Raw genomic sequence first — 25215 nt, forward strand, 5'->3', positions numbered from 1 at the left:
GTCTTGGGTAAGTCCAACTGGCGATCCCGTGACCCGATCGTGATCTTCGAAACCTTCGGGGCATAGCTCGTCCCCAGAGCTATCTGCCGCGGCCCCATAAATCTCTTCGACGTCCCCTACCTCGTCGACGTATTCAAGGTCTTGATCCGCGACTCCGTCGTCGTCCACCGGATCCGCCTCGACCTCCGTTTCGGGTGGGGATATTTGGAGATGATGACCCTGTTCATCTTCTTCTTGGTCGCCGAAGATGTTTTCTGGATCCGGGGCCGCTTGTCTGGCCTCCAGGCGCACCGCGCGCCGGAGCTTGAGAGTCTTTTTGGACCTGAATTGAGCGCAAGCCTTGCACTTGCCGTCGTCATGGTCCGGTGAAAGGCATTTGTTACAGACCGGGTGGAGGTCTATATGTGGGTACTTGGACCCACAGAGCGGACAGTACTTAAACGGACTCCGCTCCATGCTGGAAAGTTGTAGTCGTGTCGCGATGAGAAGGCCTCGATGTCCGAAGAGTGAAAACTCCGCTGAATCCGACTCCAAGAGTTGGAAGAACCCGAGACCGTGCGCGAACAATACCGACGCTAGAAATACAAGGCCTTTTGGCCTTAAAAAGTTAGTTTTTCTCGATTCCGACAGAGAGAAGTCGAGACCGCATCCGAACCCAATGGCGGAAAAAAACAATCTGGGGATGGAGCCGATGCCCATGCGCACTGTAGTCCAGGGGAGGAGCCACCTATCTCAGGATACTTCGAAGACTCTTCCAGGACAACAATGTGCGATCATCCGGACCCAACACTAGGCGGCGATCTAATGCTAAGATATGAATTTAGCAGCCCACATGCCTCGAACAATTATTTACAACAAGGGGTGGTGAGGGACAGAGTCTCTGAATTAAGCAGAATACTCTCACCCAGTCAAGAGATCAGGGCTAGATCCAACACCGTTTTTTAGCTCATTGCACCATCCCAGTTTCAGAACCCGGCTGTATGCAAATTAGTCTGTTCCTGTCCCAGTGCATGATGGGAACAGGGCAAACCAAACTACAAAAGCCAATTCTTACACTGGGAAGGAAACAAGCTTCCGGGGACCGGTTTCTGGCATTACAGCCGTCTTCGGTCCGGCTTGCTTGAATCCTGATGGTGCAATGAGCAAGGGACTCATGTCTGAGTATACCCTTCCACGCTTAGGGTGGACAAAATTATATACAACAAGGGGTGGTGAGGGACAGAGTCTCTGAATTAAGCAGAATACTCTCACCCAGTCAAGAGATCAGGGCTAGATCCAACACCGTTTTTTAGCTCATTGCACCATCCCAGTTTCAGAACCCGGCTGTATGCAAATTAGTCTGTTCCTGTCCCAGTGCATGATGGGAACAGGGCAAACCAAACTACAAAAGCCAATTCTTACACTGGGAAGGAAACAAGCTTCCGGGGACCGGTTTCTGGCATTACAGCCGTCTTCGGCCCGGCTTGCTTGAATCCTGATGGTGCAATGAGCAAGGGACTCATGTCTGAGTATACCCTTCCACGCTTAGGGTGGACAAAATTATTTACAACAATATATTAGGCTGCCACTAGAGGACTCACAAGTAAGATACAAATCATTGCTGTAGTACCTTTAGCTGCCACTAGAGGCCGCTTAAGTATGATAATAATCTTTGCTGTAGCAGGTTGCAATTCCCTAGGCTACTACCAGAGGTCACTCGGTGTTATGTAAATCATTCCTTGCTGTAGCATCGTGCAGTACCTTAACCTGTTCTGCTCATCTTTTTTCATTTTTCAGAATATTTGTCCTGTTAAATATCATTATATGTTGGTTGTTGGAATACAATTTCTAGTTTAAGATTCTTGGACACATCACATTTTGAAAACAGGCTGATGGGGTCTTTATTTGTTGCACTGGAGCAGCCACCGCCATGTCGGGCAATAAGAGGCTGACCTGTCTGCAGATTGATATGTGGCCATGCTGTGACACACACATTGACTTTTTAAAGCAGTAGCATCCTCTTTCACATGCTCAAGGCACCTTCAATAAATTATATGGGTAATCTGAGAAACACCCAGCTGTTTAAAATCACATCTGCAGTATAACATGAAATGTGATTGGGCATTTCTCATTTTAGATGGCAGTGTTAGAGAGTGAAACATGATTTCTGAGTAGCTGTGCAGGCACTGCTGCACACATTCAACAATGTGTCTCATTTCCAGCACTGACGGTGCATTTCTTTGAATGGAGTGTGGTGCACCAACAACTGCTGCAATTCAAACTGTAAATGTGCCTCGGTAGAGGACACAAATACATTGTGGATCTCTTCAAGCAGCAGTGCAGGGCATTTCACAACACTATGCAGTAGTGTCCAACTGCAGTCATTGGCACTACGAGGGGTGGAACGATCCTTCTCAACACTACAGAACAACAGGCCTTTCAACTGTACTTCTCAATCAGAAGCATATTTTGGATGCATTTTAAATACTCTCAAGATAACCTCGACAACAAAAAATAAAAATAATGTAAATGCACAGACTGCAGTTACCGTGGCAACTGTCACTCTCGTTTTCTTCCATCTCTTTGGTTTGTGTGGGCCAGCTTCACTTACTCTTTGTGTGTTTATCCCTCCCAGGAGCATGTCCCAAGTACTGCTTCCTTGCTCTGTTTCTTTCCACAGCTCACACATTTGGAGCTACTTTCTACTTGTAGTTGCAGCACATCAGAAAGTACATGTGTTTGCAGGCAGGTCATTGCTACTAACCCACACCTCCTTCCCGTCTCCGCATTGCAGCTTTTCTTTTTTGTTGCATTGTATGACATCTGACTGAGGGCGTAGGAGATAAGATTCATTTTTTGTTGTTGTTTTCGGTTGCTTTCCCCCCTGCTCCTGTTTTGCTGTTTCCCACTCTCTCCGTCCAATGTTGTGTTGCATGCCCACTCCCACCCAATTGTTGTTGCTTCCACCACCCGTGTGATGCTTTTCCCAAACCACCCTCCTCCCTTCTTCGCTTGCCCCATCCCTTCTTTGTTTCCACAGCTGTGCAACATGGGTAAAACACTTAGAAAGGCAACCGATTGCATAGGTGAGAACTTTTGGCTTTGCCAATGCTTGTTTAAATGCATTGGTATTATGAGGTCTACTAGATGGCTAGATCTGTCTGTTGGGAAGTCTAGACATTACTGTTTTTAAACTTTTTTTCAAAGAGTTAAAAATGCCCTGCTTTATATGGACACACTGAGAATGATACATAAGAGGCTTCTCATTGTGCCATTGTTCTCCAAGCATCTGTCTTTGTAACCCCTGAGAGAACACAAGTGTTTCTTCCATGTGATATGAAGAGTGCACCACTCACATGATATGGGCATTTGCAAAGATCAGACAATGCAGGGCCTTAAGTACTAAGCCCTTTTGTGATCGCAAACCCTGCGAACTAAAAAATTGCAGTGTTTGCAACCATAAAATGACTTTTCTTTATGTACAGATGCCCTTTTATGAGTCAGGAAATTATTTCTGCTTATAAGAGGCTTTTTGCAACCCTGTCTGGATCGCAAATAGGCGGGGGCATGAAATGGGCCTCCTCCTCCATTTTACAAGCTGGAGAAGAATGAATCCGTGGTTTGTGACCGTAATTGTGGTACAAACCATTAATCAGACACCCACATCACAAAGATGTGGTATTTGATTTGCAAAGGGAAAGCGGTCCCCTTAGGACACGTTCCCCTTGTGAATTGTGAAAACCATTTCAGAGAGGCTTTCCAGAAGACCACTGTCAGCTCTCTTTGAAATTTGTTAAAATAAGAAAACATTTGTTTTAAAAGCAGTGACTGTTCTTTTAAGGAAAATTCGCAAAAAATTCGCCCCCCCAAAAAAGATGTGCAATTTGCGACCACTTTTTGCAAATGTAATTTTTTATTGCAAAGGGTAGAAAAAGTAACCATAACACTGCCTGACTATAATCTCATTACTGGCGAAATATTTGTACTCCGAACACCTAGAGGCAACCTATACACATTTGCTACTTGCAGGTTCAATATCAAAGTCCTTGAGCGTACAGAAACCCAGGCGCCTTGTGAGTGGGACTGGTGAGTGGGTGTTAGCAGGTTCTGACGGTTCAGTGGACTAGCAAAAATCACAGGGGATTGATTCTGTTAAGGTAATCAGAGGCTGGAATCAAGGTAAATATTATTAAGTGTACATTGCCTCTGACACCATGGATCTCACAAGTTATTTTTATCAATGTCCTATTTATTGACACTGAACGCTTGAATACTTTAAGCACATTATTTTACACATTTTACAAAGAGGTACACATTGGGTGCAAACATTTCATTTTTGATTATCTCCTTATGTCATGTAGCACATTCGACATATATTTACAACAACTAATAACTTGCTGACTTAAAAATAAATCAACGTGAAACAAATAATCAATACATAGTGATGAAATTAATAAACAATACACAGTGGTGAAATTAGTAACAAGGTCCTACTAATGGTCTAGGAAAGATTTTGTGGGTATCCTAGGGGTATGTTATCAGTTTGTCCCTCAAAAGAGTAATTAATTGTCCTGCGTATAGCCAGGGAAAGTCACTTATTTCGTGAAATATTTTGTGCCTTACTGTGAGATACGTCTCTCACGGTATGTCCTAATTATTTGACTGGATCATACGGCATACATTTCTCCTGGCACTATGGTTGAGCCTACGCGTTTCGACCTTTTTCAATCTTGACAGGATGAATTATTTAAACAGGTCTTCATCAGGGCTTGCTGTCGGTGCTGTGGGACATCGTGTTACACCTAAGGGAAAGTTATAAGGGGCATGTTTTAATGATTCAATCTGGGTTATAGGACCAATAGCAGTGCTTTTGTGGTGTTTTCAGGTGCTGGATGGTACATATAAGGCTCACGTACCCAATTGAAGTTGAGGCGATTCAGCATGTCTTGTATACATGTGAAATGCAGAAGGCGATGTGGTGATGAGTCCCTCGGTGGCCTGGTGGAGCTGTGAGCCCGCAGTCGGGGTTTACTGCGGAGAAAGCAGAAGAAAGGATTGAAAATTCATGGTGGGTCCATGGGAGCCTGTGGGCATCTCTAGTTTTGCAATTGGGAGTCTACTTAAAAGTTCATGGTATTTTTCAAAAATGCCCATCTGCAGGTGTCTTTAAAAGGCATGAGGGGGGTGCGCTTTGTTTTGCTCAAGGGTCCCTGGTGGGTCTGGGGCCCGCCATGGGCATCGCGTACCTGGGGGTGATCTTTCTGATCAGTGGTCGCTTTTCCTTTTCTTTGTGTTCGTCACGTCGTCATCATCGCGGGGCAGTCTTTCCACGAAGAGGACGGACAGTGGTGCGGGTCGTTCCTAGATTTCCGCGTCTCCCTTCAAGGCGTGGCGCTTCTCTGCCGGCTCTCGCTGTTGTGCGTTTGAACAGCGCGCGTCCGGCATGAAAACTTTTCTCCCGGGTTCTGAATGAGAAGAGTATTCTTACAAGAAAACAAACGATAACTGGAACGACAAACTGACACATCGCCTGGAACTTCTAGTAAATCAAGGCCGGAAGGAAGGTTGGCTATCCAAAAAGGAGGGAGAATATTTAATAAATAAGAACCCACGTACACCTCTGATGTATATTCTACCCAAAATTCACAAGGACCCCTTGAATCCTCCAGGCCGACCTATTATTTCAGGAGTCAATTCAATCCTAGAACGACCAGCCAAATATGTCGACACTTTTCTAAAACCCCTTGTTGGCCAGACTACAAGCTTCATCAAAGATACGACGGAAGCAATAAACTTTCTAGATGGCCAACCTTTTGACGAGTCAATGGAATTTCTGGTAACCATGGACATTGTGAGTCTATACTCCAATATCCCTCAAGAAGATGGCTTGGAAGCCCTTGAATTCTTTCTTGAAAAGAGAGAAAGACCACATAATGTCCCCACCGATTTCTTATTGAAACTAGCGGAAATCTGCTTGAAATTCAATTTCTTCAAATTCAACAACGTCCAATACCTCCAAACCATGGGGACGGCCATGGGATGTCCATTTGCTCCAGAAATGGCCATAATGTACATGGCTCTTTATGAATCAACTTGGATCTATAACAACAATCCATTTGATGGGCATATTAAAATTTGGCGTCGGTACATTGACGACGTCTTCATGCAATGGAGAGGTGAAGAACAACAACTAAAAGAATTTGTTGTCTGGTTAAATGACCGCAATCCCAACATTCAATTCACCTTGGCGTATAACAAAACACAAATCAATTTCCTGGACCTGTTGGTTAAACATGAAGATGGCACCATGTTTACCACCTTATACACCAAAGAGACTGACCGGAACACCTTCCTACACTTCTCCAGCTTCCACCAACGCAATCTCCGGGAAAATCTACCGTTAAGTCAATTCATGAGATTGCGCAGGAATTGCACAAAGAAAACTGATTACTTCCACCATGCCCAGGAGCTGATGCATAAGCTTATCGAGAGAGGATATCCCAAGAAATTATTGAAGAGAACAATGAAGAGAACTTGGTACATCCCTAGAGACACCCTCTTGATCCCCAAAGTAAAGAATAAGGAAGACACCCCAATTGTATGTGTGACAACCTTTTCTGGAGCAACTACAGAAATCAAGAAAATAGTCACCAAAAACTGGAACACAGTACGGAGCCTGAAACCTTTTGACGTCCCACCCATCTTCGCACTTAAAAAGAACGAAAGTGTGAGAAATAAACTGGTTCGAGCAGACACATCACTACCAAGGCACGAAAGTTCCATTCAGTCACTCTTTAATCTGCCACCAAAGGCCATCGTAAATGCGGAAACTGCATTTCTTGCGACAGCACCATAGAAGGATCAATATTCTCTTATGACCAGAAACAAATCAAACATGAGGTGTTCACAAACTGTAACACCTGTAACGTTATTTATTGTGTCATATGTCCTTGCGGATTGGCGTACGTTGGAAAAACAAGCCAACCCATAAAAACAAGAATATCCCAACACCGCTCCACGATTCGGTGCAAGAAAGAAAATGCACCCATGGTTCCCCACTGTATTGAAAAAAGTCATGGACCAGACGATCTCAAATGGACAGTTGTAAAACATGTGAAGGGTAAAAATGTGGCTAACAATTTGTCTAAACAAGAAGCTAAAACTATCATGTATCTTAACACCGTGAACCATGGATTAAATGAACTAGCGGAAATATCCAGTTTCACGTGTTAATCACCATACAGAATTCAGCGCAACCTCCAGCCTGCACCTAATGCATTCACTGATGTATAACAGAAACTAGCGTCCTGATCCCATAGCAATGAGATCACATGCCAGTGATGCGGAGATACTGACCAATTAGGAGCGCTGAGACACTCAGGCCGGAGAACCCACCAATGAGAATACTCTTCTCATTCAGAACCCGGGAGAAAAGTTTTCATGCCGGACGCGCGCTGTTCAAACGCACAACAGCGAGAGCCGGCAGAGAAGCGCCACGCCTTGAAGGGAGACGCGGAAATCTAGGAACGACCCGCACCACTGTCCGTCCTCTTCGCGGAAAGACTGCCCCGCGATGATGACGACGTGACGAACACAAAGAAAAGGAAAAGCGACCACTGATCAGAAAGATCACCCCCAGGTACGCGATGCCCATGGCGGGCCCCAGACCCACCAGGGACCCTTGAGCAAAACAAAGCGCACCCCCCTCATGCCTTTTAAAGACACCTGCAGATGGGCATTTTTGAAAAATACCATGAACTTTTAAGTAGACTCCCAATTGCAAAACTAGAGATGCCCACAGGCTCCCATGGACCCACCATGAATTTTCAATCCTTTCTTCTGCTTTCTCCGCAGTAAACCCCGACTGCGGGCTCACAGCTCCACCAGGCCACCGAGGGACTCATCACCACATCGCCTTCTGCATTTCACATGTATACAAGACATGCTGAATCGCCTCAACTTCAATTGGGTACGTGAGCCTTATATGTACCATCCAGCCCCTGAAAACACCACAAAAGCACTGCTATTGGTCCTATAACCCAGATTGAATCATTAAAACATGCCCCTTATAACTTTCCCTTAGGTGTAACACGATGTCCCACAGCACCGACAGCAAGCCCTGATGAAGACCTGTTTAAATAATTCATCCTGTCAAGATTGAAAAAGGTCGAAACGCGTAGGCTCAACCATAGTGCCAGGAGAAATGTATGCCGTATGATCCAGTCAAATAATTAGGATATACCGTGAGAGACGTATCTCACAGTAAGGCACAAAATATTTCACGAAATAAGTGACTTTCCCTGGCTATACGCAGGACAATTAATTACTCTTTTGAGGGACAAACTGATAACATACCCCTAGGATACCCACAAAATCTTTCCTAGACCATTAGTAGGACCTTGTTACTAATTTCACCACTGTGTATTGTTTATTAATTTCATCACTATGTATTGATTATTTGTTTCACGTTGATTTATTTTTAAGTCAGCAAGTTATTAGTTGTTGTAAATATATGTCGAATGTGCTACATGACATAAGGAGATAATCAAAAATGAAATGTTTGCACCCAATGTGTACCTCTTTGTAAAATGTGTAAAATAATGTGCTTAAAGTATTCAAGCGTTCAGTGTCAATAAATAGGACATTGATAAAAATAACTTGTGAGATCCATGGTGTCAGAGGCAATGTACACTTAATAAGGTTCAGTGGACTAGAGCATCTCCTTGAATCTATCTCTGAGCTTATGGTCACAGATTTGAATCACTGGGTTAATTCAGCCTTCCATCCTTTGAACGATGAGTAACAGGAGTACCGTTGAGTTGAGTAACAATATCTATTACTCAGCACCAAGAGGTTCCTTAGGGCAAACAATTTCTTTAGACATGCAGAAGAGCAACTACACATGGACGCTTGGCACTGAAATAAGGAAAATGTACCAAATTTTGTGAGAACATCACAGACATATATGGAAAACTTTGCTTATAATGACCCATCTGAGAGACCAGTTCAATCTCTAATTGCACACTCCATCCAAAGCAGGATCCCTGTTTTATAAACAATCTACTTTGATTTTTTTGGCAACTGGAATGTATTGCTGGGGACCTTTTAGTTTACCTGATTATTGATGATTAGTGACGGAACTTGCACAGGAATCAGTCATACCATTCGAGCAGTCTAATCTACCATCCAGGCCCAATCCAGGTGGTTGGCCAAAGCAGAAACATGTCCATTGTAGAAAATAATGTTGGCACTGCATGAACATTTACGACACTGAATGAGCCTCTTCGTGGGTGCAGGTTTACAATTTTATTTTATTCGCAAAGCTCAGTAGTTCGTCTGAGCTGTGATTTTTTTTAAAGTTTGTCGTCCTTGTGTGCTTCTCCCATCTAAATATCCACGCCACCCCATATTCTGTGTTCCTGCCTCCCTCATCAGCGGTGCGTCCATTGGGGCGTAGGGGCGTAGCCCCTCCAGCCACAATGGACCTGCATCGCGGCCGCCGGCCGCAATCCAATCCTATCTAACATTGCAACATCATGAATCAGCCTCAGCCCGCCGCCGGGCATTGTGCAGGGGGGAGTGGCCTTTAGCTTGAGTGACACTCGAGATCGTAGTGCGCAGTCCCGCTGGGGAACTTACAGTGCACTGTGCGCATGCTTGGGATAGTTGACAACTATCTCAAGCATGCGCACAGTGCACTGTAAGTTCCCCAGCGGGACCCAGGGGTAGTTGCTCGCCTGCCACAGCCCGGGTTTTCAAAGGGCGACAGGGCGAGCAGCAAATGTGCCCCCCTAGCCAATCCTGGCGCTCAATGCAGGGCCAGGATTGGTGGTTCACCACGCAGCATCCATCATTGGATGCTGCACGCGTGGGGGTGGCACACACGGAAGATTCCAGAGAGTGCCTCTTTCGTAGCTCTGGGCACAAGGCAGACAGGCAGTGTCATTTACAGATTGGGTTCTTATCTGAACAGCTTCGACAAATTCCAAGTTGGCCTCTGGGCTGCCAAGAAAAGCGGCTCCGAGCTGGAAATCAGACCAATGCGACCCTGGGGGCTAACAAAGGGCCCCGGGCCGCAACCCCCACGTTTCGAGATAGAAGCCGCCTCACGTGATGACAGCAGTGCGATTCGAATGATTTTCTACAGCTGAAGTGTGAAGACACGACACACACAGGTCTTAGACTGCTCTAAAAACAATTCGTAGTAAAAATAAAAATAACAAACTGTTGCTACTTTAACTTTGTGGATACCGCGTGACCTGCTTTCTTTCTGATGTCACTTCAATGCTTGAAAGGAAGATTCTGCGTTACTTAGTCATTTCCTGACCACCCGGTTGCCATCGTCGACAGTAAAAGCAGGTAGGTTATTGCACAACTACTGTTTTAATGCGTTTCCCCCCGTACCATATGTGTGTTTAGTAGTCATCTCGCGCAAAATTACATTTTTGCTTAAAAAACTATTCGTTTTCTCTAGGCATGGAACTCAAAATGCAGTTACAATGCAAAAGAAAAGTGTTTAAAAACGAACCGTTACATTGATTGTGTGCAATGTGTTTTTAAAGCTAAATGAATCTTGAGTATTCACAATGCTACAGCAACCCCAAAAAGTTATGTTTGCATTTTTTATAAATCTTGTTTTAAACAGAAACGGTTCCGAGTGAAAGGATAAACAAAACTTGTTTTGAGTCTTTGAGGCTATTAAGAGAAATGTTCCCCACACTCACTGCGCAGTCGTTTGCTGCTCAAGTAGATTTTTAGACACGTCTTGCGGCACAATATATCAGTCCTGGATTTTTACTGATTAACCCTGAGATTGAATTCTCCATTATGGTTTGCAATGCCCACAAAAAATGCGCTTGCATTGGATTGTCACTGGAATGGGGGGAGCTGTCACATGTGCTCCTTATCAAAGAGAACTGTACCAACACTTCGAGCGACTACGCTGGAAATAATGCAGTTACAAAACTCAGTATGCAATGTGCGATATAAGTAGGCCTCCGAGCACTGGTGTTTCCCAGGACCATGGTTGAGTCGAAGTATTTTTTCTATTAATTTAAATCTGGGACTTGTGATTTAAAAATGGTTTTCAGCAGAACTATTGGTCCCACAATGCAAAGAAAACAACTTTCCTGGGCTACTCGGGCACAGATAGCGTGGGGGTGGCACTGGCACACACTAGGGAAGATTCCAGGAGAGTGCCTCTTTCATAGCTCTGGGCACAAGGCAGTGATATTTGTTTATAGGTTGGCACTGGCAAGTCTGAGGTAAGGAATATTTTGATGTATCTCTTATTCATTTAAGTATAAAACAACAAAAAAAATCAGGACCCGAAACATTTTTTAAATTACCGTAATATCAGAAATGTATAAATAACCCGGCCACTCTAGAAATTCACAGATGTTCTTTAATTTAGGTGTTGGTTACATCTGCACTTCTTGGTGGATTTCAATGCGTGTTAGCACTCTCTCGCTGCTTGTCATGGGAGCCATGCTCAGCCGTGTTAGTTCTCTTAACAAGTAATCTGAGGCAAAGGATGCATTCCACTCATAAAAGAAAACAGAAGTGACTTCTAAGAAGCACGTTATAACTACTTGACACAAAGGCTAGAGCTAGCATAAAATAGTTTTGCCTGGAAAGAATATCCTCTCAACACGTTCGGCATTTTGTGCACTGTATTTATGTCAAGTGATTAGTAAATTCCGAAAAATTAACTACGTGCAAGCAGCTGTGGTGCCTCATTTGTGATCTCTAATTTTCCAACAATTATACATTCTATTGAACAACCTGTCACTTTTAAAAGGGTAAACAGGAAAATCATTTGAATTAAGTGCCATTTAAGAAGTTTAAAGTTTATTTTGCTGCCCTTAGGGAAATGAGAGATAAAAAGGTCATTAAAAATATGCATGCAATTGCGTTTTGAGGAAACAACCTATTTGCAAGAGTTGTATATTCAGTATTCTTTCGTTTGCAAAAACGCCTTTGGAAACAAGATGTCATAGAATTAATGGGGTCTTTTTGCGCAATCGGTTTTGAATTTTTCAATTAATATAAAGCAAAGAGCCTGCATATTATATTGCTTGATTTATGAAGGCTTCCCAAGCTCTGCCCCAATAGAACATGCCTGCGACTCCAATAGATGTAAAACATGAAATACCGTGAGTTCCCCCTCACTGCACCCGTTTAAGCTTGAGTACACATGCAGGTTTTTATCCATTGCACAGTTCACATTTTCGTTGCAAAGGATGCATTTTAAGGTCCGACTTGTTTTGTATTGGAATTTATATAGCGCTTCCCATTCCTAATTGAAAACATGTTATGTATGTACCCAAATGTTAATTGAACCCATGTCAGAAGAATGATCTTCAACCACTCTTTTTTCAGTGTTAAGCATGATAGGACAGGCGCTTAGCTGTACACAGTACACGTTTAGCTCTATGCCAACTTGTACACAGTACACATTTAGCTCTATGCCAACTTCGAATAATCCTATCACATATAGCCGACGCTAGTCATTGGCAGCTGCTGAGCACCCCCATCTAGCCCATCAACATGTGCCTCATCAGTGATGTAACATAGGCCCCCGCAGCCCCACCGGTGTGGGGGCCCGAGCTCCAGGGGCCACATTCAGCACAGTATCCTGGCCTGAGAGCTCCTGGTTGATTCCGGAGGGGGGACCATCCATTTACATTGCAAAGGGGGGCCTTAAGTTTCGTTACACCACTGGGCCTCATGCCCAGTAGGAAGAGGTGTGCACCGCCTACCTGCCCTTAGTTGTTTAGTTGACGGAGCAGACTTTATGCGTATGCTATAGCATTGCCCCGAGCGGGTCGCATAGTGGCAGTCCATAGGTGATAGGTTAAATGAAGCCACAGAGTGGGGAGTCCCTGGAGACGCTAGACAATTCCTGTTGAGGCAGGTATCGACACGCAAGAAGAAGGGACTTAGTTGGAGGTTCCTGTTGCTGGGGTGGCAGAGTGGCTATTCGTTGGATGTTCCCTAACCCTCAGATATGTGTAAGTGGGTTTGAGACATGATTGAATAGGCTGTGGCTGAGAAAGCTGTATGGGTGAATGCTGAATAGACAATAAACTCGCTGATGACTTGCAGGCTTGGGCGGGGATGCTCGCAGACCAGCTAGACCCCCCCCCCACATGCAGCTCCCCTTAGACACTCAGGGAAATGGCGATTGATCTGAATATGCTAAATTATTCAAGCTGTGAGCTGTTGGGTTCAGGGTCTCCTTATCACCTGCACTTCCAGATCCACACCAACCCGAAGACCACCCTCAGAGGCACCCTGATCTACCGACCCCCGGGACCACGCACACGATTCAGCGAGGACATCGCCGACTTCGTCAGCCCGCACGCTCTCCCCTCCGCCGACTACATCCTCCTGGGGGACCTCAACTTCCACCTGGAGAACAACAACGACCGCAACACCACCACCCTGCTCGACAACCTCGACAACCTCGGACTCAAGCAACTGGTGACCACCCCCACCCACCTCGCCGGACACACACTCGACGCCGTCTTCTCATCCAGCAAAGACGTCACCTTCAGCCACGCAACAGGACTCCACTGGACGGACCACAGCTGCGTCCACTTCACCTTCAGAAGAACGACGATCCACCACCTCCAGCAACAGGTTGCTCGAAGAAGCTGGAACAAGATCACAGCCGACCAGCTCACCGCCTCCCTGAGCCAGCACCCTCCCGCCAACTCAGCGAACCCCAGCCAGGCCGCCGACAACCTCACGAAGTGGATCAGCAACTGCGCGGACGAACTCGCCCCTCTGAGGACCCCGCCCAGCAGATCCTGCAGCAGAAAAACACCATGGTTCACCGACGAACTCAAGTGCTCCAAGAAGAACTGTCGAGCCCTCGAGAAAGCCTGGAGAAGGGAACCAACGACGGACAACATGGCCACCCTCAAGCTCGCCACCCGGAAACACCACCAACTGATCCGCGCCACCAAGAAAAATGCATACAAGGACCGGCTGGACAACAACGCACACAACTGCAAGGAACTCTTCAACATCGTGAAAGAGCTCTCCAACCCCAACGCCGGAAACAACGACATCACCCCGTCGCAAGACCTCTGCAACTCCCTCGCGTCCTACTTCCACAACAAAATCACGGACATACACAACAGCTTCAACAACCAACCAACGCAAGCCACAACAGCAACGACGCCACCATCCACCACCCTCCGCACCTGGACCCCGATCAGCACCGAAGACACCATCCGCACCATGAACTCCATCCATTCCGGATCTCCGACTGACCCCTGCCCTCACCACGTCTTCAACAAGGCCGACGCTGTCCTCGCACCCCACCTGCGGGACATCATCAACACCTCCTTCGACTCCGCCACCTTCCCTGAGAGCTGGAAGCACGCCGAAATCAGCGCTCTCCTCAAGAAACCCACAGCAGACCCCACCGACCTCAAGAACTACCGTCCCATCTCGCTCCTCCCGTTCCCGGCCAAAGTCATCGAGAAGACCGTCAACAAACAGCTGGCCGCCTTCCTCGAGACGAATGGATCCCTCGACCCCTCACAGTCCGGCTTCCGAGCGAACCACAGCACGGAGACCGCCCTCATCGCCGCCACCGACGACCTTCGAACTCTGATGGACAACGGAGAAACAGCGGCCCTCATCCTCCTGGACCTCTCCGCGGCTTTCGACACTGTCTGCCACCGCACCCTAGTACAGCGCCTCAGCAACATCGGAATCCAGGAGAAGGCACTGGAATGGATCACCTCCTTCCTCGACGGAAGAACACAAAGAGTCCGCCTACCACCGTACAAGTCAGAGGCCACCAAAGTCATCTGCGGCGTACCCCAAGGATCCTCGCTGAGCCCAACCCTCTTCAACGTCTACATGAGCCCCCTCGCGGCCATCGCACGCCAACACAACCTGAACATCATCTCCTACGCCGACGACACCCAGCTGATCCTCTCCCTGACCAACGACCCCGCCACCGCCAGAGCCAACCTGCACGAAGGAATGAGAGACGTAGCCGAATGGATGACGACCAGCCGCCTGAAACTGAACTCAGACAAGACGGAGGTCCTCATCCTGGGCTCCACGCCCTCCGCCTGGGACGACTCCTGGTGGCCCCCCGCCCTGGGCACCGCACCCAAACCGACGGACCACGCACGCAACCTGGGCTTCATCCTGGACTCCTCCCTCTCCATGACCAGACAAGTCAACGCCGTCTCCTCGTCATGCTTCAACATCCTGCGCATGCTACGTAAGATCTTCCGGTGGATCCCCACCGAGACCAGGAAGACGGTCACCCAAGCCCTCGTCACCAGCAGACTGGACTACGGCAACGCCCTCTACGCCGGAACCACCGCCAAGCTCCAGAAGAGACTCCAGCGGATCCAGAACGCCTCGGCGAGACTCATCCTCGACATCCCCCGACGCAGCCACATCACCGGACACCTGAGAGATCTGCACTGGCTCCCGGTCAACAAGAGAATCACCTTCCGGCTCCTCACCCACGCGCACAAAGCCCTACACGACCAAGGCCCGAGCTACCTCAACAACCGGATCAGCTTCTACACTCCCAAGCGCCTCCTCAGATCAACCAACCACGCCCTCGCCGCCGTCCCCCGCATCCGAAGAGCGACAACAGGAGGAAGATCCTTCTCCTACCTGGCCGCCAAGACCTGGAACTCACTTCCGACCAATCTGCGCCTGACCCAAGACCACCTCTCCTTCAGGAAGAAGCTCAAGACCTGGCTGTTCGAGCAGTAGCGGCACCCCCCCCCCCTCCCAGCGCCTTGAGACCCTACGGGTGAGTAGTGCGCTCTACAAATGACCTGATTGATCACATTGATGGTGATGATAGAGAAGGGGCCCTATAATGTTGCGTTATATAATGCACAGGGCCTGCTCTAGGGTGGGGCGACCGGTACCACCGCACCGGGTGCTGATTTAGAACGGGGGCGCCTGTTTGGTGTTTGCTTGTTTACATTGTGCGTAAATTCACCTGCTGCCGCGCTCTAGCAATGTCTAGCAATGTCCAGACAGCAATTAAAATGTCAAAAAAAACTCCGGTGATTAATTTTCTTCCAGGCGAGATCGGAGTTTTGTCTAATAGACGTTTTGACTCGTCAAAGTTTTAATTCATGGTAAGGTAGTGCAGAGCAGAGGGTTAATATGCTTGCTGCGAAGAACATGTACCATGCATATAACAGTGAATGTAATGTAAACCGGTCAGTGGGTTACTGCTTTTGTCAGAGACTTCCTTTTGTTAGTTGTAGTTTTCAGTGAACTATTAACTGTCATCATCAAAGAACTGCGTGCAGACTTCAAGGTATAGATTAGTGTGTATGGATTTTTCCCCAAGACTGTCATTATTCCAATGTTGGGAAAAGGGTTCACTTGGGTACAAATCAGTTCTTGTTATTAAAGAGAGCATCAATCCATTGTGTTACATTTTAAATTCAGAGTTTGTGCTTCTTCAGACCAAGTACTCTTTAACTATACTGCCTATCAATATGGATGACATGTGAATTCACCCCTTGTTGTCGTTTGTCTTATATAACATGTCCTATACACTGTTTTACACACCTATGATTGCTAGTCTCTGTGTAATGTGTGCGTTATGTACAGTGCTGTTATGTACAGTGGTGTTCATCATTCGACTTCCTATGTTGCTGGAGTGCACTTGTTTTTTTTGCAACTGATTCTATGACTTTTTGGGGTGTATCCTCGAAAGTTTCCTGTTAATGTGGCTGACCTGCTTGCTGAAGTGCACTTTATACTTGCTTTTGAGTGACACCAAGTATTGCTGGTTTAATTCGATTCCATTTGCTGACTTGTGATGCACGGCTTGATGGGTGCATGCGTTTGTTTCCCTGTGACTAGTTTATTCTGATACAATTGTCTTATTTGCAATAGTTTTCAGTACACAGTTTGCTCAATCAGTTATGATTTTGTGTGACTACCTGGATTCCTGGAGTGCCTCTGACTTCGTTCTGTTTCTTTACTTTTTGTGACTGTTGGTCCTGCGGGGAAACATTTTCAATTTATGTTGTCTTGTTTACTGGAAGCATTGCTTTTATTTTCCTTTAGTGTAATAGGCAGGCTGGTGAAGTGCACTTCCCAAAGTGTGCAGTCACTTCAATTTGCCTTTAGGTGACTACCTGGCTTGATGGTGGTTTTCTATTTGATTTCATGTAACTCCTTGTCTTGATGAGTGCATTGGTTTTAGTTTGTTTGAGGTAACTGCTTCACATGCTGGTTTCATCACACAGCTGACACCCACCCTGAGAAAGCCAGAGCTGCCCTGTTAGTGGTATCAACACCAGTGCGCTTAGGTTCCTTACAGCTCCTTCACTTGAAGTGGGTTACCACCTACCTGTTACTTTTTGTATCCTGCTCGTACCAAGTCAGATCCAGACCCAGACCAGTCCCCACAGTTGCTCCGGATTAAGGGACATTGTCATGTCATCTCAGGCGCGATGTAAAGACTCCCAGTGAGCTGAGGACTCTTTTGGCTCAAGAACCAACTAGCTGGAGACCCTTGTGGTTGTTTAAAGATTTAAGATCAGCCTGTAACTCAGTCTTGAGCTGGGTGGGTGACCTCGATTACAAAGTAGCTGTGCCAGATGTCCCATTATGACCCCTTTTGCCTGTCTCCCCTTCAGACGCAGAGGGCATAAAACTGGGGGGTGCTCAACCCTGCCAAAAAACTGAGGGGTGACCCTAAGAGCACAGCTGCCATCCAATCAGGGGTGGGATGCTTTGGTGTGCTGGTCTGGTTTTCTGGGTGCATTGGCTCAAGTTTTTCGCATGTAATTGATTGGGTGTCTTGGTAAGTTGCTTTTATGTGAATGTCTGATTTATGACTGCGCATTCCTTTCAGTGTGCACTTGCTTCAGTTTACTTTTTGAGTCACTGTCTAGTTTGCTGGATGTATTGCTTTCAGTTTTCTTTCATTAAACTGTTTGACTTGCTTGGTGCTTTTATGTTGGTGCCTGCATGCTGAGGTGTACTCTTCTTCAGTTTAAATGTATGTGAATGGCCTGTTGACTAGCACCCTGCTTTCAAAGTGAAGGTTCACAGGTTCACACTAGCTTTAGTTTACTTTTGTATGGTTGACTGCATGCACTGTTTTGCTGGATGCATTGCTTTAAGTTACTACTTGATGCATTGCTTTCAGTTTGCTTTCAAGTAATTGCCTCTCATTTTCCTAATGCTTTGTGAAGGCTGTTTCCCAACTGCTGTGCAACTTCTTCTACTCTTAGAGCTGAGATTTTCATGAAAGTCTTATAGTCTGAATTCAGCACCTGAGCGTAATAGGACGGAATGTAAGAAGCTCTGTGGTTATAGTGAATAAGCAGCTACCTATGTTATGCCATCTATTAATGAAATAACTGCACTTTCACAATTGCTTTATTAACCTTCCTGCTTTCTCAAATTTGCTTGAAAATGCACGATTTTTCTTCTTTTTTTTCAAAATTTTCTTGGGGGGGGTAATTCCCCCAAACCCCCCTTTTGGGGTTCCGGCTCGCTCGCTGCGCTCGCTCGCTACGGTGCTGTATGCAAATTACTTAGCGCCCCACCACTTTGAAATGTCACCCACCGCCACTCTCTTGTGTGCTTCTCCCCCTGCCAAACTTCCCCCTCTCTTGCACTTGGCGTTGCTCTCTCGCTAGTGTGCTTCTTCCCCGCAATGCTTTCCCTCTTTTGTTGCTCTTCCCTCCCCACACCCACTCCCTATTGCGTTTGCCCCACCCACTCCTCCATTACACCTCACCCCTGCCCGATGTTTTTTTGGGGGGTTTTGTTTGGAGGGGAGGGGGGTCAATGCAGCAAATTGCTGATGGCCCCTCTACCTTAACCCCTTGAATGCTCATGACGAGGTCAGCTCGTCATGAGCAACGGCGCTCCGGTGCTCATGACGACCGCGCCCATTCCGTGGAACGCTCGCATGCTGGGCTGATTCCCCTGCAGTGCTGAGCGTTCCATTGGAACGGGTGTGGCCATGACGAGCTCAGCTCGTCATGAGCACCGGAGCGCCGTAGCTCATGACGAGCTGACCTCGTCAAGAGCACCGGGGTGCTGTACGCGCCCCCCCAGCACAGCGGGGGAAACAGCCCCGCACGGAAGGGGTTAAAAAAAGCTCTTGTGTGCTACATCTTTTTTATTTTTTTTATTTACCGATCGGATTGGTAAGTAAAATAAAGGCGCCCACATCATTTTATAGACATGCACATGCTTAATGATCCATGTGCATCACCATACATGCATGCATCTACAATACATAGCGTCCTGCCGATGCTGTACAGCATCACATAAAGGCATTGGCAAAGCCAATAAACAGGTCTCAAAGGTGAGACTTATTGACGTTACCAATGCTCGTTTCCTTTGTCCTCCACTTAGAAAACATTTTTCCCACAGGAAGTTAAGCTACTCTACACTTTCCCACAGTAGTAAACCCTTTAACAACAAGCATGAATTTGGAGACAGCTGTCGGCACAAACACGTTATGAGTTAGGCCCAAAGTGTTTACAAAGCAATAGTTCTTAAAAATATTTTAATAAGATGTCCAGAAGAGAGGCTAGTCATAAACGTCTTCTCTAAAAGGACCTTAATTCTAATCTAGTTTCTAGATACCTGAACAAAAGATTGTGTGGTTCTGGTCAAAACGACCATTTCTCCCTTTGCCTCATATTGTAAAAAAAAAAGTGCAATGTGTAATTGTGAAATGTATAACAATGTGCATAGAAACACTGGAATGTTGCGTGCTCAATTGAGAAAAATCAAGTGGGTCATGGCCATTAATTGTTGGGATTGACCTTCTGATCCAACAATCTAATGTTTGTCTTCCTGTTTTCTCCCTTTTTAATGTAGGGCATTCTACCCACAGTGTGTGGAGTGCTCTAATAGTATTAAAACCCTTCAGTCTGTGGTTCAAGACTATCCGCCTGATTCATCAAGCTAAATTGCACTCGCAAAGGGCAAGATTCTCAGAATCTTGCCTTTTGCGAGTGCAATTTTTGCATTTGGGATTCATCATCCCAAATGCAAAATTCGCTATTTAAGAATTCGCACATTTGCGAAGAATTGAATTTAAGGAATCTCTATTTGAGATTCCTTAAATGCAATTCATGAAGCATTTTAAAATTGCGAAAATGCAATTTTGGGCCGCTATTTACCGAGAGGTCAGACCTCTCGGTAAATAGCAAAAACTTAGAAAAATGCTTTTAAAAGCATTTTTCTAAGTTGCATGTTGCACACACACATGTCCTTTGGACATGTGTGTGCGCAACACCTGTTTCAATTTGCATTTAAGGGGTGCTACAGGGTGTCCTTTGGACACCCCTGGCACCCTTTAAATCGCTATCTTATTTGCGAGTAGCTAATTGCTAATCGCAAATAAGGAATACTCCGCATTCATTCCTATGGGCCATTTGGCCCATAGGAATGAATGGGGAGCTATTCCTTATTTGCGATTAGCAATTTGCTACTCGCAAATAAGGAATGTGTAGGAATCGCTATTTATTTAGCAATTCCTACATGAATCCCGTTTTGCAAGTCCTTAATAGCGATTCGTTATGAATCGCTATTAGGGGCTCGCAAAACGGGAGATTGATGAATCAGGCTGCAAATCTCGGGCCAGGGCAAGAACTGGGGTAGGCCTCTAAAGCAGGCTGTGATGCTGTAATATAGCAAGTTCACATTTGCAAGTGTCCAGCTTTGTTCCAGTCAAGCCTTGATTCTTTACCATAATACCAATTGGACCCCAAATTTAAAACAGTTCTTCGTAAAGCAAAACATGTTTGAGATGCTCCTTCTACAGTAACAAGTTAATTGTAAGTCACTCAACTCCTCCTTCAATCTAGGTAGGCACTCGTTCAAATACTTTATGTAAAGTAAGTTGACTGCTTGGAACATAGCAAAAACAGGAAGGTGGAGAATGGCCAGGTAACTCCAAAATCACAGTAGGACCTGAAAGGTATGAAAGGGTAATCTAATTGTGTGAGTTGGACTGTTTGCTTGTGGGAAACCTCACAGTCAACAAATAAGAGGTCACTTGCTCCTTGCATTCTGAAAATTGAAGGTTAAAGTGTGGATTGAGCACTACAGTCTTGGGGAAAAATCGATGCCAGAATCTGTGCCGGGAAAGTTTTTGCCGCGTAGGGAACAGATGGCAACATTTCTGAGAACACCATACAGGTGGAATGCTGCACAAAGCACAGCAATAGTTACCTGGCACTTCATGGCTTGAAGCTGTTCCTTGAGTTCCGTCACTTCTTTCCCTGTGCCTTTGATCTCCGTGGAACGAGATTTGCTGTGTTGAGTAGTAACTTTGGAGAGTTTGTGCTTGGGGTTCTCACTGCCTCTAGCTGTCTGGTCTGATGGGTCCCAGAGGGGCACTGGACTCTCGGTGTAAGTGATTCTTTGAGGAACCAGCTGGGTGGGTGTAACTTCCTCCGAATCGTTTGGTCTTCTGAGTAGTTCAGTGGTCTGAGGAAGCAGAAAAAAGTACCCAACAGTGAGTGCCAGGCACCAAGTGCAGTTTATGCATTGTTCAGAATTCTTGCAGAAATAGTCTCAGTGAAAAGCTAATTTCAAGGTAGGCAGTCTTTTTCAAGTATCAGAGGTTACTAGTCGATAATCCACTCCCAAACTCTTCAATAAGTCCTGGAAGAGACTTCATGGATCACGATAGAACACTGTGGGATTATGATTCAAATCTTATTTTGTTACATTGAATGTTAAAGGTCATACATAGCCCATGTCAGCCATCCCACAGAAACCAATGGATTTGACACTGAGGGGGATATTCACAAGGAAGTGGCGGAGAGAGGCGTTAGCCTTCGTGGCTTAACGCCTCTCTCCGCCACTTCGAAAAAGAAAGGGAGCACCATATGCACAAGGACATGGTGTAGCCTTGGTTTTCCCCCTGCGATGGCACTACGTTTCAGAACTTAGCACCAACGCAGGCACCCTTGCACCAAAGTGCAAGGGTGTCTGCAAGTAGGGAGGTTTGTTTATGTACAGGAAGTTGGGGTGCCTTGGGCTGCAATAGCTTTGGTTCCACAGTCTGGAATAATGTTGCAACCAGATAAAACTGAAAGAAAGAAGTGGGCTGTTCATGAATGCGTGATTTGGGAGGAATGTAGGAATCCCAAAATGTAGATGATGAGAAACACTGATGCTCAGGATTAGGGTGCTTTGGCATATGTGAATGAGAACAAAACAATTGGTTAAATAGGCATTTAAAGTTTGGCATGGGCTCCATTGGCTCAATGATAGAATAGTTTGACTACACAATATTGCTTGTAAGAGCAATATTATTGTTAAAAAAATTAAAGTTTTCAAGATGGCTTACGGCTGGATTTCTCCTTTCGCTGTTGTTAGTCTGGTGCAGTTTCCCCTCCACATGTCGGATGTATTCTTGCAAGTGCTGGTTTTTCTTCAGCTCCTGAAGAAGGGTTTGTTCATAGTACTCTCTCTTGTTCTATTGAAGAAGAGATCCCAGGTTAACAAATCAATATTCAGAACACAATATGCATTAGTCATTCTAAATTGATGTGTATATCTCATATACTGAAGTCTAATATGGCTATCATATTGGTCCTTCAAAGGTACTGGATGATGGGACTCGGACAAGGACACTGACTGCCCGTGTTATGCCTTCGGGTACATTCTTCCTTAAGTAGCTCCAGTACATTCTCTGTAAGTAGTCAGCCTTGGTAGAAGAGACAGTACTAAGTTATGGTTGAAATTTTAATTAGCCTAACAATCTTAATGGGTCAGTATCCCAAATTATTATTTTTCAGAATAATCTCCTTTACCATATAAATAATGACACAGGGCGCATTTAAGAACTGTGCTGAACCATGTACAAATGAGTTTTCTCAAGCCTAGAGCCAACACTAATGGAGATGGGCTTACTGATCTGAAAAATAATGCCATATCAAGCTACAACAAAGATTAGTAAATAGCTGACCCATAAACCTTGAATCTCCACACATTGGAAATACTCTAGGGCAGATTTACAATCTCCTTGCGACACTTTTGGGCCACCGTTGCGTCACTTTTTCTGATGCACAGTAAACATGCGCCACATTGCGGCCTATTTACACCATGGGACTTCTAGGGAGATGCATCACCTTGTAAAGCCCTGCGCCACATTATACCTGCATCAGGTATAATGTATGAAGGGTGGGCGTTCCCACATGGAAAGCCTGGTAGAAGGGACGCAGTGAAATATACAAGTTTTCACTGCGCCACTTTCAGGATGCCACTGCCACAAAACCCTATGCCTGCACAGATCAGGCGTAAGGAGTGACGCAGTGTATTAAGACTAGGCCTCACAGGCACTGCTGGAGTTGCATCGTGCTTGCGACACGACTCCAGCAATGCGTGACTATTGCACCGACAGATGCGTAAGAATTCGACATTCGACACATCTATCAATCCTTGTAACATGGTGCACCATATTGTAAATATGGAACATCAATAGTGGCGCAAGGGTGTTGCACGTAGGCACAGGGAAACTGACGCATCTATGCCAATGCGACAGTTTCTTATAAATAAGCCCCTATGTACTTTGTATAATGCCTTAATGCCCATCATGGCTAGTTCCATGCTACAAAACATCCCACACTTAAACTAAAAAAAGACTTGCAACTATGGCAGATTCATTATTTGATAGGGCTGCATTGCTTGAAACAGATTTAGCATCAATGCAGGACAGAATTGTCAATAATATCATATGTGCAATACAACAATACACCAGCACAAATGAGTTTCAGGATCGGATGGAAAACCTGGAAAATAGGGCATCTAGGAATAATCTGCACATTCTAAGTATACCAGAGATATCAGAGATGGAGCAATATTTAAAGATTTATATATTTAAATATAATCAAGATGTACATTTTAAAGAATGATGATGAGATTGACCTGGGAGCTGAAATTCCACGAGTGCCTACAGACCCTTACAGGCTCATTCCAAAACAAGACAAACCTAGAAACATCTTTGTTAATTTCTACATGTTTGGTGAAAGAAAATATGTTATCTGAAATACTTAAACTACAGAACAGAGCCTGTGAATGCTGAGACAAAGGATTGCTGAATTTAGGCAACTGGGAGCAAATGTACAAAGGAACTGTCCTGCTTATTTGAAAATCATGTACAAAACAGTGCATTTTATTTGAACAATAGAGGCGGATGATGTTGTTGGGAACTCCATTAAACCGGCATAATAGTCACGGCCCCTAAAGCATACAATAAATACAGAGGTCAGTAATAGTTTTAGAAATATAAAGGATGGGGAAAGAGAGAGTACTCACTGAATGTATGGAGGTTGGAGGCTTACCCAAGAAGGGCTGGGGGCAGTTACTTTTTGGGGTGAAGAAGTGCAAACTAAAAATATAAACATTTGTCTATTGTAACCAATAATTATTACAGTTTTTATAAATATTCAGGGCCAGATTTATCAAGAGCATGCGTTGCACGCAAGGTGACGCAAGTGCAGCGCAAGTCTCAAGTTAGATTTACTATAGCACACAGATTCACCCTGCATGGCTCTCTGTGGCATAGTAATTCTGAGAGTAACGCATAGCAGCACAAGTCACTGCCTTGTGTTACTCTTCGCCAGGAATTGCAAAAAGAACAGGTGATGGATGGAATGCTGAACAATCCAACATTCACCTCCAGTCTCAGATCTGGTTAAATCCATTGGTTTTTTTTTTGCTCGCCATGCGATTCCAGTTTGGACCCAGCCATATGCAAATGAGTCCTGACCCTGCTCCCCATGGGAACAGTCCAGCTTGAACAGCCAAGCCAGGTCCTACCTTGAGCAGACACAAGCATTCTGGAACTGGTTTCAAGGTATCACCCTCTCATCAGCCAGGCTGGGTCGAATCCGATGGCATAGTGAGCACGGGGCCCATGTCTGGGCATACCAGTCGTGCCTTGTGTTACTCTATGCCGGAAGGCATTATGTGGGTTGAGAATCAGTGTTCCCACGCACCCACCCATGTATTTTGGTGCATTCCCAGACTTACTAGTACTTGTAAACCTGGGAATGTGACAAAATGCTACGCCTCACCAGGTTAGGCGAAACAAGGTGAAATATCTTTATTTCTCCTAATTTCTTTCTCTTTCTAAGTGTGCTGCATTACGGGGCATAATTAGAAAGAGGAAAAGGCATCTAAGGATTGTTTTTGTGCAGGAAGCTGTCAGTTTGGAGAAGGTGAACA

General features: G+C 45.5%; 1 protein-coding gene across 1 annotated transcript in view; it reads right to left on the reverse strand.

Moving 5' to 3' along the window:
- The window catches only part of LOC144784801 (uncharacterized), a 137507-nt gene that overhangs the window by 18683 nt on the left and 93609 nt on the right, over window positions 1-25215 (reverse strand). The window contains exons 5-6 of the mRNA XM_078663843.1: window positions 22334-22462; window positions 21208-21465 (exon numbers count right to left, since the gene is read on the reverse strand). Coding sequence (XP_078519969.1) covers window positions 21208-21465; window positions 22334-22462 — 387 coding nt within the window. The remainder of the gene's footprint in view (window positions 1-21207; window positions 21466-22333; window positions 22463-25215) is intronic.

Source organism: Lissotriton helveticus, chromosome 10, assembly GCF_964261635.1.
Source record: "Lissotriton helveticus chromosome 10, aLisHel1.1, whole genome shotgun sequence".
In the NCBI taxonomy this organism is placed as follows: Eukaryota; Metazoa; Chordata; class Amphibia; order Caudata; family Salamandridae; genus Lissotriton; species Lissotriton helveticus.